Raw genomic sequence first — 16912 nt, forward strand, 5'->3', positions numbered from 1 at the left:
CTTGACGCATGATGTCTGTTTGTGTCGAGTTGTTCATGCACAAGCAGGATCCCCGTGGATATGCCCGGAGACGACATGGACTTGCTGGGAAAAATATCACCGCTATTACTGGGAAAAGAATTTGTTCTCACACAAGGGCAACATTAACCGTGGGTCAGAACTTTCGAAGCTGCGCCTAGAGGCTACTGCAAACATTACGAGCGTCAGTGTGCCCGATACATCTGAAGTGGAGCTCAGGTGAGGCATCATTGTAATGTACGATAGCGTCATCTCTATTGCGTGGATATTGCAGCGGTTAGAGCTTGTAGCAAACTACATGTCTGACAAAACCATACGTAACATTCACCACACGCATGTTCCAATCGACTTTGTCCATTATTGTACCTCAGCGGACCGAGCTCGTGCGTGGCCTCTCCTACTAGAACGCGCAGTTAGCATTGTGTCGCTAACCGAGCCTTCGTTCACAATGATGCTAGTGAGCACAGAGTCCCGTAGTCTCGTCGGTCGATTAGATGCCAGCGACGACGTCTTGGATGCCGACCTCCTTCGGTTCATTACGGGATGCTCGATCGTCGTGTGGATGCTGGCATCACTGGCAAACGGGCGATTGCTGCTAAGGCTGCCGTCACCGTCTCCCCGCGTCTCCTCGGGTGGCGTGAATTAGTTGCTGAAAGATCGGTTGAGTCTGTTTCGCTCGAGGCTGCTTCCACTTCGCCTCCGACGCGAGCGAGACTCCGCCTTCCGTTCATACTAAAACGCTGTTATCATGCGACTTGATCGAAAATTCTGCGAGCTCAAACTCGCACTGGTTATCCTTCTCGAGAATAGTTTATCATCCTGAGTGATCTCCCACCCAGGAAGAGGAGGAGGAAGGATCGGAGACGCAGCCGTACAGCGACATACCATCTTGTTCTCCGTGATGGAATTCCTCGATACTTTCTTCCAGAAAGCCGCAGTGACGCGATGGAGTTGGCCCCAGCGTCCTCTTGCTCCACGCTCTGCACCAGAAAGAGTTCCGACGATTGGTGAGTAATCAATTTCCGCGGATCTCATCACGACCACATGCAAGCTCGCGCCGGGCGCCAGCACCCCGTGGGTCGGGCTCACTTTGAACGCGTCCTGGTGGCGTGTCCGCACGCGGAAGACGTCATCATTGAACGACGAAAGGTTGATCAGCGTGAGGCAGCAGCGGCGACACCACTCCGACGCGGCGTCGGGCAGCGGGAAAAGCAAAGCACGCGCAGGACCCAACGCCCACACCCCCAGACGCAGTAATCATCGTCAAATACCGTCCCAACTCGATTCGTGGGCTTCTGGACTACACATGTCATTAGCGGTTGAAAACTTTTGCCGTCACTGCCAGGCATGTTCGTTCTCTCGGAAACAATGTGACTGTAAGAGGAAAGCAACATTTGCGAGTGCGGTTTGTATAAGTTCGCTTACGTTTATTGATTCAGAGATAGCACTACTTACGGGGGCGTTTGTTGGGCTGGAGACGTCTGTATTCTCTCAGTAGCAATTGGTATTCTTCAGAGAACCTGGGCGACTCCTTGATTTCCTTCGTCATCCGTGGGGAATTGCCATAGCAATATGGGCAATCCTTCTTCGGCAGGGGACAACCAAACTCTCGCTCAGCGCAAAGCTCATGAAGCCTCCACTTAACACCGAGCAAGGTTTTCGTCCGGAAATCGCTAAAGCGGACTTTGAACACTGCGAACCAGTCGTCCTGGCCGCCCACTCCATTCCGCCTGACAATAGACTCAACGAAGCCGTCCCATGCAGCGGAGAGTTCCCACAAACTTGGAAGCACAGTCGCAATCTTCTTTTTCGAAACGAACCGATAAATGAAGAATAGCTCGACGAAGAAGCGCTGGGGGCTGAACGTGACCATCTTGGCGAGGTGCGGGCTTAGCAGCCCCCTTGCACGATCGCTCGCATCTTGAACATGCGCGATTGGAAACTCGTACAGAGGGTACCTTCGGCTGTTCGGTGTGTAGCCAGCTGCGTCAGGCTCATATTCCACGAGTCTCCACACCGGAACGGTGTGGTGAAGCTGGTCGAAGAGCGGGTTGAATGTCGGCGGTTGGGAAGCAGGGCCATGGCTAACGCGCTCGACCTCGAGTTGGGGGTACGTTGACGTTGGAGAGCCGGGAGTTGTTGGGCTTGACAGATTAGACTCAACCCCTTCCGAAAGCGGCCAACCATCCTCCTGGTTGACTTGCTCATGGAAGGCGGGGGGGCGAAGCTGCCGTCAGGTTATCGACAGGGTCGGCCTGGCGACGACGTTGTGACCCCTCTCGCCCTGCTTCCTCTGCATCACGAGGGTCCCCAACAGCTGTGCTGCTGGCCCTTATATCGTGAGCAGGGGCGGCGCGCTCACCAGTATTGTTGACCGCCCTACTTATGGCCAGCTCTCTGTCTAAATCGCGCAAAAACATTTGGGGTTAGCAAGAGAGGAGAAAACTAAAGTGGCAGGAGTATGCGCGACAACATACCGCTTTCGCTCGACTGGCTTGCCACGATTCGAATAGTGAGCTGATTTCTCTGCGCTGGGATTTTACAGGAGGGGTGATAATTCTCACACATTTAGATACTGTATGTCGATTGGAGGGGCGACGTGAAAGCGTAATTACTCTTGTAAAAACTACGTCAGAGCGTGACGTCATAGCGAAGCTTAGATAAGGGGACGGTGGGACACCCATACATACTGACGTTCAGTATACTAGTAGGATGGATGTATTCTTCAGCTTGAATCTATACAAAAATACGCACTAAACATTACCTGTATGGTTGTCACCCCTCCTGCTCCAAAATGGGTAGCGTTTTGGCTCGAGTGATGTTATAAACGGGACACTGTTACCTTTTTCCACTAAGGAAGGGGTGGCAGCTATACAGGTACTGTTCTTTTATATGTCGCGCAGTGATTCGACAAGATGACGTCGCTGGAACCCGCTAAGATAGCTCACAACTACTCTCATTCTCCAACTTGATCGGAGACACAAAACCTTCGCTATTTCCGACACGATGCGCACCCCGACACGGGTTTCGCGCCTGATGGTCTAGCTGCTGATGTCTCGCTTGTATAGCTGTCGTGCTACCCGCCGCCACAAGATCTGCTGTTCTAATGCCATCACGCACACGAACGTGGTAATCTACCGCGGACGTCACCATCAAAACCATCATCGAGAACTCCGCGGAAGGTGTCGGGCAAAATGTCGAGAACAAGGGCGGAGGCGAAGAAGATGCACTCTGCAGCAGTTCGCGAGCTTTCGCCGAGGAATCAGTGCTACGGCGGGGCCTCAGTGGTCGGTGTTCCAGTTTCTGAGCTAGTAGCCCTGCATTGACCAATCTTTTCAAAGTGTAATACCACCCAGAAGTGAAATCAAGATACGCTCGTTATATCGAATTGTCTGTTAGCAATGTCGCCGTTAGTATGCATCGAGTAATTTATTGTCCGTTTATATCCAGCTATGAAGTACATCTGCTTGTTATGTTGACCGATGGCTTCGCAGATGACGATTTGCTGCAGTTCTCAAGTGAATGTGTTTATAAATGGTGTACTAGGCGGCAAAATGCTGGAGAAACTTTACTACCTTGCCATCTTCCTCCTCCTGTGTTTCATCTCTCTCCCCCCTTCTTGATTATCCCTACCTATGTCGGCGCTTGCAGTCCCAAACAGGTCCTCTCTCATTTAGGCTCCGTCGTCCTCGAGGACATCGCCACCTCCGTCATAGTGCAACTTGGAGTCTAGGGCAGTAAACACTGAATTGCGTATTTTGTGGGCAAAATAGCAAAAGGAAATAATCTGCAGCCGTCACTTTAATCTTTCGCACATACTAGCGCGCTGCTGTCATTGCACTAATACATGCTTTCCGCATCTCCAACTTCAGTGGTAAGTCACCGCGGCTGAATCCAGGCAAGTGTGGGTGGCAAAGAAGAAACGTATACTACAATTGAATTGAAGTTACAGTCTACGTATCCATATTGATTGACATTTATTCTAATACTACTACTAGCTCGTAGTTTACGTAGTTACTGGAGTTTGAAGTCGAGCTTTCACTGCGGCTGTACCGTTCTTACACTCACTTGAAGTGAGCACTAAGATCGCGATGCATATAACTACAGTACATTTGTATGTATGCCCCAGGGGTCATACATACAGAACAGCCTTCATTCTAATAGAGACCTTTCGAAGCGAGTGTTATTTGTGGTTTGTGCGATAGGAACCCCAAAAACCGTCCACGCGCCGCCTCGGACCTATCGTATCCCACAAATTCTTCGTGAAAAATCGGCGTTGTCGCCCCTCTGTCCAACATCTTTGTTGGATGTTGGAACCTCTTCGAGGTCGTTAAACTCCTATGTTTGATACTCCGTACCGGTAGTCAACCTATATGTTATTGAAGTGTTTCATGTGCCCCTTGATGATCGCCTTCGCTCCTTGACAAGGATCCCACGGGCAGGGACTCCCTACTCGTAGGCCGCTGTGCTGAGTGTGGCGACGACGTACAGTACCTGGACCACGTCCTGCTCGAGCACTTCTCGCTGAGCGTGTGCTTGGTCTGCAGGCAGGACCATACGCTGCGCGACGGCGCGTTCGACCTTCTATCCAACCCCCGCTCCAGGTTCGCACTACAAGAACCCCACTCGGATAAGGCTGCTCGGATCCACGAGTGATACACGAGCGCGCTACACGCATGATGAACCTCCTCAGTCTGAAGCCGCTACACCTACGGGTGTGGTGAATTTACGTGCGGACTCCACAGCGTGCTCAGACAGCCCGTCAACACGCAGCAGCTCTGAGGGGAGCGAATCTGAGAGCACTACGAAGCCGGCAACCACTCAAGGCGAGCCAGACCGCGAGTGCCAGTCAGGCTTCCACGGAGACCAGCACATCAACCACGAGGAATTGGATCCAGAAGACGGTGGGCGCAAGAACGACAGTGCCAGTGCGCCTAGCTGTCGCAAGTCAAAGTCAGGACCCGGTCGACGTCCGAGGCGATGGCGGTGACCACACTCCGAAATTTCGACAGCGGGTTGGCCCCGACGATGGTTACCTTCTTGTTGTTCAAGTAAACACCGATGATCTCTATGCGACGAGAAGGGCATCTTCGACGTCGTCTAGATCGCCGAGTAGAGGGAAGAGGGCACCCCCTGTTCCATTTGGACCGGGGATCTTCGTGGTGAGACTGACTCTCCTAGGGTTGTGATATAAATGTAGCGAAGTACAGTGCGCGTCAAAACTATAGGACCACCCCTTTGCTACCTCATAACTCAATCAATTTTTATCATTTTGTGGGGGGGGGGTTCGACAGTAGTTGTGAAAGACGCTGAGAAAGACCTGCTATACGCTAACACCCGCGTTTTTGCACTTTAACGGGTGGTTCGCATACAAGAAACTGTTTGTGCACGGTCGACACAAATTAGGACCACCCCAATCTCAATACAAAATCCAATATTAACCGAAACCCCGTACAAGGCGATATGACTAGAGATTTGTAGTGGACATACTTTCGGGTGCTCGCACGTTGACACTAGCACTCTGGGATCTCGCTGTGACAGTATCCTAGCATTGTAAATAGTGTTAGCTGTAGCAGTGGAGCACGACATAGCCTCATAAGCGATATTGAGCCTGAAGCGATCGCCAACGTAGGTCTCAGTGGTAAGTCAGCAGCATCCCTATGATTTGCTATAGAACGACCAGTGAATGGGAGGTTCAGTCGATAGCTACTCGTACCTTACAATCTACGCCTCAGTCAGACACCGCGGTTCGCATCCGAGAGCACTTAATAGATTGCTTGTAGAATTGCGAGTAACTGTCGTGTTCTGCAAGAACGAACGCGTCTAACTAACTGCCGAAAGCATGCCCACTACAAATCTTTAGTCATATCGCCTTGTACGGGGTTTCGGTTAATATTGGATTTTGTATTGGGATGGGGGTGGTCCTAATTTGTGTCGACCTTGCACAAACAGTTTCTTGTATACGAGCCACCCGTTAAAGTGCAAAAACGCGAGTGTTAGCGCATAGCAGGTCTTGCTCAGCGTCTTTCACAACTACTGTCGAACTCCCACCTCAAAATGATAAAAATTGATTGAGTTATGAGGGTGCACAGGGGGTGGTCCTATAGTTTTGACGCGCACTGTAGTCGTACCCCACCTCCAACACAATAGAACTTCGAAATGAAATCACAGGGTTTTGTTGTTTGTGGTTTGTGAGATAACCGCATCTCACAAACCACAACAAACAGTTTCTTCGAAAGGTCTCTATTATGCATTTGTACAATTTGAGCCAATGAAAGGAGAGATAGGTAGATTTATTATCCAATCAGCTGGAAGCGCCGAACAAAGCTAATACGGCGAAGCCATGTTTCCTCCTCTTGGAGATCCCTGGCTTCACCTTCCTCCCATACTAAGCTCAACTTATCTAATACTTGTAGGCAGAAACAGTGGCCTCGCATGCGTCTCGAGTAAGCAGACACAAGATAGATGCCTGTGGGAAGGTTGAGTCCTTTGAGACCCTCGACCCCTCCCTTCCCCCCCTCACAAATATTAGCATTGAATATATCCATGTCTACATCTACCATCGCTTGCCCTCTAACTACTTGATCTAGGTAGAACTGTAAGTTCTTAAAGCTCATACCTTTTGACAATTCGATGCCTTTGTTCTTCGCGGCGGCCGTGTCGGCGTTCTTCATCGCTTGTGTGACGGCGCCGCCATGGCCGAGGAGCTGCAGCGCCATGTCGACTGCATGCTGCGCGCAATCATTTTGATTGCCGCGCGCTTGCATGAGACGGGCGAAAAGTACATGTTCGCTAACCCACTTCATGAATGGCTGACCCCCACCACTGGACTTCCACTGCAGCACAACGTGGGAGTACCAGTCCGGGATGCCGTCGTCCTTGAGCATGGACGCCGGCTCCCAGGTGGACTGCGGGTAGTGGCGCCACGTCACCCGGAACTGCTCGATGCCATCCTCGGTACGGTGGTCGACCAGCATGTCCACTTCGTACCGAGGAGCAGTCCGGCGTGGGCGCTTTTCAGGCGGCCCCAACATGGTCATGTACGAGACCGGTGGAATGGCGCGCAGGCGTTTCGAACGCCGAGCATGCATTGGAGCTTCTGACTCCGACTGCGAGTTTGTAGCAGGCACCGAAGACTGCTGCTGCTGCGCTTGAGCCCCAGCCTGCCCGATGTGAAAATATTGGGGCGGCCGCTGACTCGCTGCGCAGCTGTTAGCAGCCTCCGAGGCGCTGCAGGTCGGTGCTGGCGTCAAGGTCGTGCATGGCGAGGTGGCTTCTGGTGTCGTGGTCGTGCATGGTGAGGTGGCTTCTGGCGTCGTGGTCGTGCATGGCGAGGTTGGCTCTGACACTGTGGTCATGCATGATGAGGTGGCTTCTGGCGTCGTGGTCGTGCACGACGAGGTAGATGCTGACGTCGAGGCCTGCTTTCGACTTGGAGAGAATTGCGGCGGTAGCGGGAATGCGAGGAGAGTAGCCATTGTCACTAAGCAACAAAGTTGGTAAATGAAGTCTGTTACTTTAGATCATTCACAAGTTCAGTTCAAACGCACGATGCTTGGCACATGTTGGTACATCGCTACCGCACCCACCATCCCTGGCAGCGGTATGGGTCGCAGCACGTGTCCGCTGCTGCAAGGTTTCCGCCTCTACTAGCTCTGGACCTCGTCCTACGCAGGCTGCCGGTGCTGGCAGCAACCACCTGGAAGCGTTTGTCGCTTCCTGGAAAATTGTGGTTGTGACCTCATCGCTTAGCTCAGCTCACGGTTCGCTTCTTCGTAGGGTTAAATGGTACGCCCTGCTAATCTATTACAGTATGTACAGGTAGAACTACACGTCGTATCTTTCTCCTCGTCCACGTCGACGTTCATATCGAATAGCTTGCAGAGACATCAAGTCGTCAAACCTGGCCAGTGTGGTTGTCTCGAGGCTTCGCAAGGACAGATTTCTGCGCATGAGTCGAACCAGGAGCTGGCGCAAGGCGGACACCTCGCTGTCGCGTTGCAAGGATACCATCAGCTGGGCGTAGTTAATCAACACGCTGCTAACGCTTAGATCAAGACCCGCAAGGACATTGCTTGTCGAGCGAGATTGGTGCTCGGAGAACTCGTCGTGATACTTCACGTATAGATGGATGCCCGTCTGGAAGAGCTTCTCCGCCGTTTCACGCTGTCCTCTACAACACCGGCATGGTATATAACTCAGAAGTTGCCACCACAGGGTATTGCTAAGCTATTCCGCGGTCGTTCGAACGAGACGGGGCGTTCTCGGAGAACTCGCCATGGTACTTCTCGTACAGACGCATGACCTTCTTGAGGAGCTTCTCTGCTGGTTCGTGCCGCCATCTATCCATAAAAAAACAGCACAAGACATCAAGTGAATAAAACTACACCTACAATCTCACAGCTCACTGTCAACGCAACCACGTACAGGTGGTGGTAACATTTCCCCATCTGGTCCATGAGCTTTATGCCGTGACGCAGCGGACGCTGATGGGGTTCACTGCCTTGAGACTCTTCATAGCTGCCTGGTAGAATGACAGCGCATCCTCATGCTGGTCCACGCTCTCGTAGAGCATGCGTACTTACAGGCGCCAGAGATTGTCGCCTCCGGCGTGAGCAGGCCCCTCACGGCTTCGAACGACTGGGTAAAGTACTTGATAGCTTGGACCATGTCGCCCTACAGCAGTCAGCAGCTTTAGCAATCCAGCAACGTGCAGGTATTGTAGGCAGCAGCTTCGAAACCTTCCTGGCGCACGCATCGCCCAGCACCATCAACCGCCGCTGTTCATTGCGCTGCGGAGGCTCTCGCAGCTGTCAAACACCCGAGTCGCACCAACGTAAAGATGGCCAGTAGTTGCATTGTTGTTATTGCATTCCATTGGGCTAGGAGTACACGGTACCACGAAGGTGAGTACAGGCAATGTGGGGACACCGGTGAGCAGCCTCCTGGTCCACTTGGACGGCGCCTGGGAACGGAAGGAAGCGAAGCGGTCGGCCCCAACTGCCGGCCAGCGGGGAGGATCCCCAGACGCGCCTGCGGGCGGATACCCAGCGCGCGGTGCATGCCCAGCATCGTCAGAATGGAAATGCGAAGGATGATAAATGTACCTGGAAAATGGTACAAATTGCAGAATGTGCTCACACTGGTGGTTGTGATGACCATCATGACTCGAGGAGGGGGCCATTGCCTGCTGGAGTTACCAGGTGCAAGCGGTTCTGTAGTGGGGCGATGTGGTAGTGAAGAACTAAGTACGGCAGACTAACGCGATGCAGGAAGAACGTCGTCGCAGGCGTCTCTTTGAAGGAACAGGAGCCGCTCAATCAAGAATTCAGTCGGGTGGACGAGTGGCTGTGAGTCGAGAGGTGAGCGAAATGTTATCACTTAGCTAAAATTCTGACTTTATTTTATATCATTACCGTAGTAAGGACCACGATGGCTAGTAGCGCCGCGAGCCAGAGACACCCCCTCACTCACGTTGTGTGCCTCAGCGTTCTCGTTGCGACCAACCACCTTGATGTGGCCAGAGTGTTTTTTCTTGCCGCCACGCGTGCGTTGATCCTTGTGCACAAAATTGAAGCCAAAACGCAGGATCAACTTGACCGCCTGCATGGCCGTGTTGCGGTCCATTTGCTTCTCGTCCTGCGTGAGGCAAATTTACGGGACGGTGTGCACGTGCACGAGGTAAGAGAATTCCTATGCAAAACTACCAGCTGTTGTTAGCTTCATGCTCAATGTTATTCATTCCCATCTTGCATCTTGCTGCAGAGTACAAGGAGCTTACAAAGAGCTGGTTGTGTGAAGACTCGAGCCTAGATGGGGAACTCGCCGCTCTCTCGCGAGTTTTCGGGCCGTCGGCTGTCATCTGAGGAGCGAGAGGCCACGAAGCGGTTTGGCGATGAGGATATGCGGCTGCTGCGTGAGACTTTCAAGGGTCTAGCCAGCAGCAAAGACGGAATCAGCATGGGCAAGGAGACCTTTCTGAAGTGCTTCCCCATGCGAGGACTACTAGGCGAGCGGCTATTTGAAGTGATCGACAAGGGTGGCTCCGGTTCCATCCACTACAATGAGTTCGTATTAGTGAGATCTGCCTGTGCCTCTTTCCAAAGAGACCGGCCAGCTTAGACCTCTCACACTGCAATGAATGCAATATACAAAATACATTACCATGACGAATCTCTTGCACCTATTCATTTGATTGGATGAAACAAAACAGGGTACCATGGGGCACATAAAACATCTTCAATTTCTTAAAGGGAGCTTGGTGCGCCCTTTAAGGGCGTGTTTGGCTACCCTGTTTTGCAAACATGCTCAAAGGGCGACTTTTGCGCCCTTCTGCCACGAAAGGGTTAAAGGGATGAGGCACTATAGTGGTTTAGCTAAAAGCTGCATGTGTTTGCTTAGAGATCAGCATCTCCGATGATGTTGATGAACGAGTCGCCATCTTCAGACTCGCTGCTGTTTTCGGCTTCCACAATACATCGTCGTTGGTAGATGCAGCCGCGCGATGTTCAGCCAGCAAAACCACAAAAACCTCTCCGTAGATGGAGTGCGTGGTCAGAGAGAGTTGATCATCCGCTCTGAGGAAACAACGACGGAAGCTTGTGATGATGGTCTCGCTGGACACAGCCTTCCAAGCATGGATCAGCCAGCTTCGAACCACATCGTTTCCCGGTACTTTCACGTTACCACATCGAGTGTACTGAAAGTTGCCGCTCACTTTCCACTCGTCAATGTTTTCCTTGGAGGCTTGGACCACGCGTAGTCTGCAACTCCTCTTCCACGGTGAACTTGCGCTTCATTGCTACGGCTCAGATTTGACAATGAGAGAGATCGAACCAAACCGGCGAGACCTTGCTTTAAGATGTTTCAGAGATCCTCTATTTATTTTGTTTAAACTAGAGTCCTGAATTTTCTGTAGGCTGAGCCTAATTGAAGCGTTGTCTGGTGGCCGTCCTGGGCTTGTAGTGCGCATCCAACGCTGTCTGAGAGAATCTTGGATTCTTGGAGAGAGGCTTGTAAAGTCAAAAGTACCAGAGGGTAGTACTCTCTTGGTCGCAAGCTTGAGTATTGCCTTCGTTATTGATATCTCCTTCAATGTTGTGTGACCTTGTTTCAAGCGCCAAAGCTGATTTTTGCTTACGATGTTTACGATCATCTGATAATTCTGATGATTCTGATCATTTGAATCAAGGGTGGGGTACTACTAAAGGGATGGGGGGCACTGTCGCCACCCAGTCGCTTGAAAATTTTAGGGTGGAGTACTATTAAAGGGATGGGGCACTATTACATATTTTACAGTACTAACCCCATTACAAAGATTGCCAGTTTTTTTTCAGCGAATATATTACCACCCACGTAATATAAACGTCGGATACCAAAAGTTGTTAAAAAGTGGGCAAGACCTCTTGGCATTTTCTGATACAAAGGAGCATTCTCTAATAGGGGTTGTCAATGCCCGCACCAGCAACTAAATATTTTTTGATCAAAATGTTTATTGACCAATCGCGAGCAGAGAGCTTTGACCACCTCTAAGCAGCAGCAGCTCAAGATTTCAGTTGCCACGCCTTACTGCGCGCCAGAAAGCGCTGCGAGAGCTGCGCGCAGCTTTAGTCATTGTGCCAGGGGATTCTGTTTTGGACTGCTTGCGCTGAGGCCTTGCGATGCGCCTTTAGAATCGCGTTGTAGCAACGTTTGCTGCACACAACCCGATCAAACGAGCCCTCGGCGTCAAATGACGAGTAGGCTCTCCTGAACAACACGCCCGCTTTTCTAATTTGAATATCCAGAACTAAATCTGAACTGTAGTAAACGGGCAGAACTGAAATTGTGTATGAACACTATGCGATGTGTCCGCACACAACACATCCAGAGATCGCTCCAAGCCACCCACTAGTGCACGATACGCCCGCTTTTGTGCCAATTTCCGGACAGAGCTATCTTGCGCTATACTATATTTTACTATGCAATGGAAATACACGCCCGTCGAGTCCTGTCCTCCTCACAGTCTGGGCCTCACTTTAGCTTTCACCTCTTCGCCCCCCTCCACTACCAAGCACCAGCCCCCCCCCCGCCTCCACCAGCCCCGCCTCCCACCGTCATGACCTCCGCGTATCAGTACCGCGCGAACAACGAGAGCCTCTTCGCACTCGCAAAGGTGATGGAGGTCACCTGCGAGGAGGCTGATTGCGTGGAGTGGTGCAAGGAGGTGGGGTTGATCGACAAGACCAAGTTCTGCCCACTATGCAGCATGCCCATGCGGCTCAGCTGCGAGCTCAAGCGTTGGCGCTGCTGCCGCAGTACGCAGCATGCCACAGGCAAAGAGGTCAACCTGGGCATGCTGACCAACTCGTTTTTCAGCGAGACTAAGCTAAACCTATGTAGTGCCGTGCGACTGCTGCTGGCTTGGTTCATGCGACTTGCGCACGGCCAGACCAGCGAGTTGGCGGACGTCTCCGAGCGTGCTGTCCACAACTGGGACTCTGGGAAACCCGGATCAAGCGCCACATCAAACACATGCGCGGCATGACGAAGGACCGCTTGGACGGCTACTTGGATGAGTATATGTGGCGCTCGTGGTGTTTTCCTGTGCGTGCCAGCACAGCTTCATATCTGGCAGGCTTAGTTACTGCGATAATCAGAAATGAATAAGAAGCTTCTAAATGATATTTCTTATTTTTGAAAATTTAGCCACCAGTGATCTAAAAAACGGGCGTGTTGTTCAGGAGAGCCGACGAGTAGAATGGATAGACAGACCTTATGAATGCTCTGCTCGTAACTGCTGACATCGCAGGAGACAAGGGCCGAGTCTTCAGCGGTGGTTCTCCACGCGGCGACATGCTTTCACCTTGCACGTGGCCATTGCGGCCCTGTTGAATCTTTGAACTGCTAGAAAAAAAGTGAGCTGCTGCTGCCGCTCGACCGGAACGCCTTTTCGTTCCGTTAGCGATTTTTTTCTGGCTAATCACAGCCCCGGAAAAATCCGACTTGCTGAATCTAAAAAACTGAGCTGCTGCTGCGGACATTGACAACCCCTAATTATTTAGACGCTACAATACTTCTAAATAATGACTAAGCTAATGCACAAATGACTGCCAGTTTTTCAAATATAAAGAACGATCCATCCTGATAGATAACATATAAAGATAAATAATCATATCATACGATCTGTGCCGGTCCTCTTATCTTGCCCGAACCGCTGGGCAGGTCGTATACTCACGCTGCGAGGTCGCTCGTGAGATTCGTAGTCTCAACACAGTACTGGCCGTCAGAGATCCACTTGATCCCCCCCTGCCGGAACGCCCGCCTCGTGCATTCGTTCCAATTTTATTAAGAGATTAGTCAATAACCTCAATAGAGCTAGCAAATGCCAACACTATACTCGTTCTCGTCCTCGTACAACCACTCGCACGCGTTCAAGTAGCACGCCGACTGTCCCCAGATCCCGCGCGTGACGCTTCTGAAACACCCCCGGACCTCAGTGTGCGCAGTTGCTTCCACCCACGTCGTACGCCGCCTGGAACCCACTTGTGGTGTAGCGGGATCAGCAAAATCTGCGAGATTGCTAGATCCAACTTCCCAACAGCGCCCGGACACCGACTAACGGAGGGGGTGCTCCGATGATCCGTGATCAGTGCTGAACTCCTCACCTTGTGTACCCGTCGGTAGGGCTGGATCTTGCTCCTCTGGTAACTTCTGAAGAGTCCAAGTGTTGGAGTAGGAACGTCTTGGCGAGACGCGGGGATCCGGTGGAGCAGTGCGGAAATCTTCACTCTGCTCGCGGTTCTTGGTCCAGATCAAGTGATTCCCGACTTGGATCTGGCGGCCTGGATCTGGATCCGACCGAGTGGTTGCCTTGTGGTGTGTTGTAGGCCCTTGTTGCGACTTGGTAGGTCGCCCTTTGTCGTACTTGCCGCTTCCTATAGCGGGATCAGGGTAGTTGAGAGTCTTGGATCACCCGGCCAAGTAGTTAACTCCGGGTGATCTGGGATCTGCACTTGTAGGGATCACTAGGAAGGTTGATCTGGCCAATATATTATCCAGATTATTCAACCAACACTAGATCTGCTACCCAGTACCTTGCCGCTTCTTGATGGGCCAATGTCGATCCCGATTCCAGGCGAAGGCGAAGGCACTTGCGTTGTCCAAGGCAAATTTGACTCTTTGGGGGGTGAGGGCCGCTTGCTGGCGCTTGGTAGTCTTGGGGTGCGTGTGGAGCCAAATCCAATCTCCACAGCGTACGTCGAGCGGGGCCAATATGTGTTTCCCCGCCGCGAGTAGACCACTTGAGCACTTCCAGGCAAATTCGACTCTGATTTATGGTTATGTCCAATCCTATCCCAAAATCCTATCACCCAATCCGAACTATCTTCCCATCTGTACCTGCCGGCTCTACGGACCACCTCTACCTTCACTGCATCGTCGCTTGTTCCCTCCGTTGAGCTGTAGCCGCCAGATCACCCACTGAGTCCCAGATCCGCCAGATCCGCAGATCCCCAGATCCGCAGATCACCAGATCACCAGATCCCTAGATCCAGATCCACCTGATTCCCAGATCCAGATCCGCTGATCTCCGAAGTGCCTTGATCTGGGTCGGTCTGCGTTGATCTGGGGTCCCTGTGCTGTTGCGACCTCCTTTCCTCACTTTCCTCGTCTTAGCCGTCTACCAGAGGCTTGGATTCGCCCTGGCGTACGGGATCCGGATCCAGATCCACATGGGTACATGTGATCTGGATCCACCTCTCCCAAATCCGCTTGATCCACGCTGATCCTCGCTGATCTTGAGTCCTCGGGTCGTCGCAAACTCCTTTCTCCCCTTCGCTTGCCATTACCACCTCGTAGAGGCCCAGATCCGCATGGGTGCATGTGATCTGGATCTGGATCCACATGGGTACATGTGATCCGGATCCCACCGTCCCTGACCTGGGTTAACTTGTCTTGATCTGGGGTCCTTCGGCTGGCGTAAGCTCCATCCACCGCTTAGCGTATCCTAGTCATCCCTCAGAAGCTCAGATCCGCCTGGGTACAGGTGACCCGGGTCTGGATCCACATGGGTACATGTGATCTGGATCCAACTACTTCCGATAGTGCGGATCTGGCCCTCTGCCGTATGTAGACGTCTTCTGTGTCATCTTGTAGTATTTCCAGTAGTCTCCCTTTGACGCCACACACATCTGACAGCCTCGATCCACCCACATCACCGGATCCCCTCGATCTGGCTTCTCGGGTGTCACTTCCGCGGTATAGTGACTCCGTCAAGATCCATCTTTTTGCCGATTGCTCCCAATCACCCCTTTTCCGGAATTCGCTTCTCCACAATCGCCTCCTGCGCGTAGTTGTTGCCGCACAACGGCATCACTGCGGGCACCTTTGATCTCTGCCCACTGGCGCGCTAGCGTTCCCCATGTCCGGCCCCGACCGAAAGTCGTCTGGCCAGCGCCCGGATCCAAGCGCTCCGCGTAACCACCCGGATCTGGATCCACCCGATCTGACTGCTCCGACCGACGCCACGCCTGAAGAACTCCGTCGCTTGAACCGGGCCCTCTCTACTCGCTCGGTCCAGCTCGTCGCGGATCTCCGAGCAGCTACGGTGGCCCGCGACACGGCCGAGCGTCAGCGGACCCAGATCTCCCGAACGCTGCTTCAGCAGACTCACGAACTGCGCGAGTTGGAACGCCTTTACAAGAATCAAGGCGAGGAACTCCAACGTCTCCACTCTGAGGTCTCCGGCCTCCGTTCCGCCAGCAGCGACGTGAGTGGGGACCATGCCCAGCAGGTCGCGAGCCTGCAAAGCCAGATCACGCAGCAAACTACAGAGATCCAAGATCTGGGACGTCGGGTCGCTCGGCTCACGCAGGAGCGAGATCGACTTCGCGACAACAATGACCATCTCGCGAGTGAGGTAGAGTTGGCTGGCGCCGAGATCCATAATCTCCACGAGGAGCAGAGGTCTCTGGACAGGCAGATCGACCACGCCCAAGATGCGCGTGAATTAGCTGAGAGTGTCACGATCCGAGCGCAAGAGGCCCTCTACCACGCTGAGGACGCCTTACATGAGCGAGATCGGGCGGCCCGCGTTGCTTCCGCCCCAGATCAACTGGTGCAGGAGCGAGATCGCCTCATCCAAGAGCGGGATCGGGCCAAAGCTGCATCCACCGAGGCTGACCGTCGCTTGGGGATCATCCGCGACGAGCTGCAAGGCATCCGGGTACTCCTCCGGCAGACACAGGCTGATCTCAACACCGCTCGATCCACCCAAGCTGCAGCCACTGCGGATCTGATAAGTACCGTGGAGGATCGGGACAACGCTATACTGGACGCAGATCGCGCACGATCTGAGCTCGAGGATCTCCGTACGTTCCTCCGTCTTGGCTTGAAACTCCTTGGCCGTGAACTGACGCATATCTGCCGCACAGGGGCGAGTTTGGACACTACTGAGCGGACTGTGGGTCTGCTTGAGAGCCAGATCCATCAGATCCGGGAGCAACATGAACGCCTTCAGCTGGATCATGACACTCTACAACGGAATCGCAATGCTCTCCGCTTGGAGCATGACGTCGCTCTCCAACGTCTGGCGGTCGTGGTCACTGCAGTAAGTGCACGGCCTCTCCCCTCCGACGAGTTGGGAGATCCGGCGGCTTTGCTCCGTACACTTCGCGAGCTGCCCCAGCCTCAAGGAGATCGCCAGAGCGCCGGCGAGGTCCCAGATCAGCCCGCCCCAGAGCGTTTTTTTCGCTGAAGCAGCCAAGCGCCCAGATCAGGAGGAGAAGCGTCCCAAGCGAAGTGGCGAGATCGCGGATCCGGAGCCCTCGAAACGTGCTCGCCGTGACTCCACTGCGGGGAATCGCGATTCAGTACGTCCAGGCGAGCGCCCACTCCGATCCGTGCCTAACCAGGG

At 52.9% G+C, this 16912-nt stretch overlaps 5 protein-coding genes across 5 annotated transcripts; 2 read left to right on the forward strand and 3 right to left on the reverse strand.

Annotated features, from left to right (window-relative positions):
• Positions 1 to 8242: 8242 nt before the first annotated feature.
• On the reverse strand, positions 8243 to 9645 carry IUM83_14425 (Ryanodine-inositol 1,4,5-triphosphate receptor Ca2 channel (RIR-CaC) family protein; the record flags this gene model as incomplete). The annotated part of the gene is made up of 4 exons (XM_067939170.1): positions 8243 to 8360; positions 8446 to 8542; positions 8604 to 8694; positions 9493 to 9645. 4 exons carry the CDS (start codon positions 9643 to 9645, stop codon positions 8243 to 8245), a joined length of 459 nt encoding a protein of 152 aa, XP_067787748.1.
• A 186-nt stretch (positions 9646 to 9831) lies between these two features.
• On the forward strand, positions 9832 to 10140 carry IUM83_14426 (CAMK/CAMK1 protein kinase; the record flags this gene model as incomplete). Its single annotated transcript, XM_067939171.1, has 1 exon — positions 9832 to 10140. One exon carries the CDS (start codon positions 9832 to 9834, stop codon positions 10138 to 10140), a length of 309 nt encoding a protein of 102 aa, XP_067787751.1.
• A 1975-nt stretch (positions 10141 to 12115) lies between these two features.
• IUM83_14427 (uncharacterized protein) lies at positions 12116 to 12544 on the forward strand (the record flags this gene model as incomplete). The annotated part of the gene is made up of 1 exon (XM_067939172.1): positions 12116 to 12544. One exon carries the CDS (start codon positions 12116 to 12118, stop codon positions 12542 to 12544), a length of 429 nt encoding a protein of 142 aa, XP_067787750.1.
• Positions 12545 to 15406: 2862 nt separating this feature from the next.
• Positions 15407 to 15943, reverse strand: IUM83_14428 (uncharacterized protein; the record flags this gene model as incomplete). Its single annotated transcript, XM_067939173.1, has 1 exon — positions 15407 to 15943. The coding sequence occupies one exon, from the start codon at positions 15941 to 15943 to the stop codon at positions 15407 to 15409; it is 537 nt and encodes a 178-aa protein (XP_067787747.1).
• Positions 15944 to 16063: 120 nt separating this feature from the next.
• On the reverse strand, positions 16064 to 16525 carry IUM83_14429 (uncharacterized protein; the record flags this gene model as incomplete). Its single annotated transcript, XM_067939174.1, has 1 exon — positions 16064 to 16525. The coding sequence occupies one exon, from the start codon at positions 16523 to 16525 to the stop codon at positions 16064 to 16066; it is 462 nt and encodes a 153-aa protein (XP_067787746.1).
• Between the last annotated feature and the right edge of the window lie 387 nt (positions 16526 to 16912).

The sequence above is a fragment of the Phytophthora cinnamomi genome (assembly GCF_018691715.1).
Source record: "Phytophthora cinnamomi strain GKB4 chromosome Unknown Contig58, whole genome shotgun sequence".
NCBI lineage: Eukaryota > Oomycota > Peronosporomycetes > Peronosporales > Peronosporaceae > Phytophthora > Phytophthora cinnamomi.